Source organism: Chrysochloris asiatica, unplaced genomic scaffold (assembly GCF_000296735.1).
Source record: "Chrysochloris asiatica unplaced genomic scaffold, ChrAsi1.0 scaffold00116, whole genome shotgun sequence".
Classification (NCBI taxonomy): Eukaryota; Metazoa; Chordata; class Mammalia; order Afrosoricida; family Chrysochloridae; genus Chrysochloris; species Chrysochloris asiatica.
In genome coordinates this window covers 1,334,192-1,336,570 of record NW_006408634.1, presented here as the reverse complement: position 1 = coordinate 1,336,570, position 2,379 = coordinate 1,334,192, and the positions used below count along the sequence as shown (strand labels likewise).

Genomic DNA, 2,379 nt, shown 5'->3' with positions numbered 1-2,379 from the left:
CAGCCCCAGCCCCAGCCCCAGCCCCAGCCTCAGCCCCAGCCTGGCGCGCCTCTCCCGGCCCTGGGCCTCCCTACGCCCACAGCCAATACCACGGTGACCGCTGCTACCGCCGTGTCATCCGGTGTGCCCGCCCCGCCTGCCGTCCCCACCACCGATGGAGCTGCTGCTGCTCCCGTAGCCCCTGCGGGTGTTGGGGGACCCTCACAGGCCACAGTCAGCGGAGAGGGCCCATTTGCCTGCCCTCTGTGCTGGAAGGTCTTTAAGAAACCCAGCCACCTGCACCAGCACCAGATCATCCACACAGGTGAGAAGCCCTTCTCCTGCACCGTGTGCAGCAAGAGCTTCAACCGGCGCGAGAGCCTCAAGCGCCACGTGAAGACGCACTCCGCCGATCTGCTGCGCCTGCCCTGCGGCATCTGCGGCAAGGCCTTCCGAGATGCCTCCTACCTCCTCAAACATCAGGCGGCCCATGCTGGGGGCGCTGCGCCACGGCCTGTCTACCCTTGCGACATGTGCGGTAAGTCCTACTCGGCACCGCAGAGCCTGCTCCGACACAAGGCTGCCCACGCCCCGCCGGCCCCCGATGCTGCCAAGGACGCACCTGCCTCGGGCCCGCAGCCCACACCTCCTTTCCCTCCCGGCTCCTACCTGCTGCCCACCGAGCCACCAGCCACTGATAGCGAGAAGGCGGCTGCGGCAGCGGCAGCAGCCGTGGTGTACGGCGCCGTGCCCGTGCCACTGCTGGGGGCGCACCCGCTGCTGCTCGGGGGCGCGGGCCCCAGCGGAACAGGAGGCTCCGGGGCAAGCGCTCCAGGCAAGACGTTCTGCTGTGGCATCTGCGGACGCGGTTTTGGGCGCCGAGAGACGCTGAAGCGACACGAGCGCATCCACACTGGCGAGAAGCCACACCAGTGCCCCGTGTGCGGTAAGCGCTTCCGAGAGTCCTTCCACCTGAGTAAACACCACGTGGTGCACACGCGTGAACGGCCCTACAAGTGCGAGCTCTGCGGCAAGGTCTTCGGCTACCCTCAGAGTCTGACACGCCACCGCCAGGTCCACCGCCTGCAGCTGCCGTGCGCGCTGGCCGGCACCGCAGGGCTCCCAGGTCCTCAGGGCGCGGCCGGGGGCTGTGGGCCAGGAGCAGTGGGCAGTGGCGGGGCACCGACCGAAGCGCTCAGCTATGCCTGCTCCGACTGCGGTGAGCATTTCCCGGATCTCTTCCACGTCATGAGTCACAAGGAGGTGCATATGGCCGAGAAGCCATATGGCTGTGACGCCTGCGGCAAGACCTTCGGCTTCATTGAGAATCTTATGTGGCACAAGTTAGTGCACCAGGCAGCGCCTGAGCGCCTGCTGCCGCCTGCACCTGGGGGCACCCAGCCTCCAGATGGTGGTGGTGGTGGTGGTAATGGTGGTAATGGTGGTGGGACCGAAGCAGCAAGCACGCTGGACAATGGGCTGGCAGGTGAGGTGGGCGCAGCTGTGGCAGCGCTGGCCGGCGTGGCTAGTGGCGAGGACACAGGCAGCGCGGGGGCTGCCGCGGGTAGCAGCGGGGGCCCAGGCCCTGAGCGCTTCAGTTGCGCCACCTGTGGCCAAAGCTTCAAGCACTTCCTGGGGCTGGTGACGCATAAGTACGTGCACCTGGTGCGCCGGACCTTGGGCTGTGGGCTGTGCGGCCAGAGCTTTGCAGGCGCCTACGACCTGTTGTTGCACCGCCGCAGCCACCGGCAGAAGCGCGGCTTCCGGTGCCCCGTGTGCGGTAAGCGCTTCTGGGAGGCGGCCCTGCTCATGCGCCATCAGCGCTGCCACACGGAGCAACGGCCCTACCGCTGTGGCGTGTGCGGCCGTGGCTTTCTCCGCTCTTGGTACCTGCGGCAGCACCGCGTGGTCCACACGGGCGAGCGAGCCTTCAAATGCGGCGTGTGCGCCAAGCGCTTCGCACAGTCCTCCAGTCTGGCAGAGCACCGGCGGCTGCATGCCGTGGCGCGGCCCCAGCGCTGCGGTGCCTGTGGCAAGACCTTCCGGTATCGCTCCAACCTGCTGGAGCACCAACGATTGCACCTGGGCGAGCGTGCCTACCGGTGCGAACACTGTGGCAAGGGCTTCTTCTACCTGAGCTCGGTGCTGCGTCACCAGCGTGCCCACGAACCACCGCGGCCCGAGCTGCGCTGTCCCGCCTGCCTCAAGGCCTTCAAGGATCCTGGCTACTTCCGCAAACACCTAGCGGCCCACCAGGGCGGCCGGCCCTTCCGCTGCTCCTCCTGCGGTGAGGGGTTCGCCAACACTTACGGTCTCAAGAAGCATCGCCTGGCCCACAAGGCCGAGGGCCTTGGAGCGCCTGGCGGGGGCGCAGGTGCACTGACGGGGAAGGATAACTGA

At 67.7% G+C, this 2,379-nt stretch overlaps 1 protein-coding gene across 1 annotated transcript in view; it reads left to right on the top strand.

Moving 5' to 3' along the window:
• ZNF865 (zinc finger protein 865) overlaps positions 1 to 2,379 on the top strand; it is a 3,301-nt gene extending 922 nt beyond the window's left edge. Inside the window, exon 2 of the mRNA XM_006868285.1 lies at positions 15 to 2,379. Within this exon, the coding sequence (XP_006868347.1) occupies positions 15 to 2,379 (2,365 nt within the window). The remainder of the gene's footprint in view (positions 1 to 14) is intronic.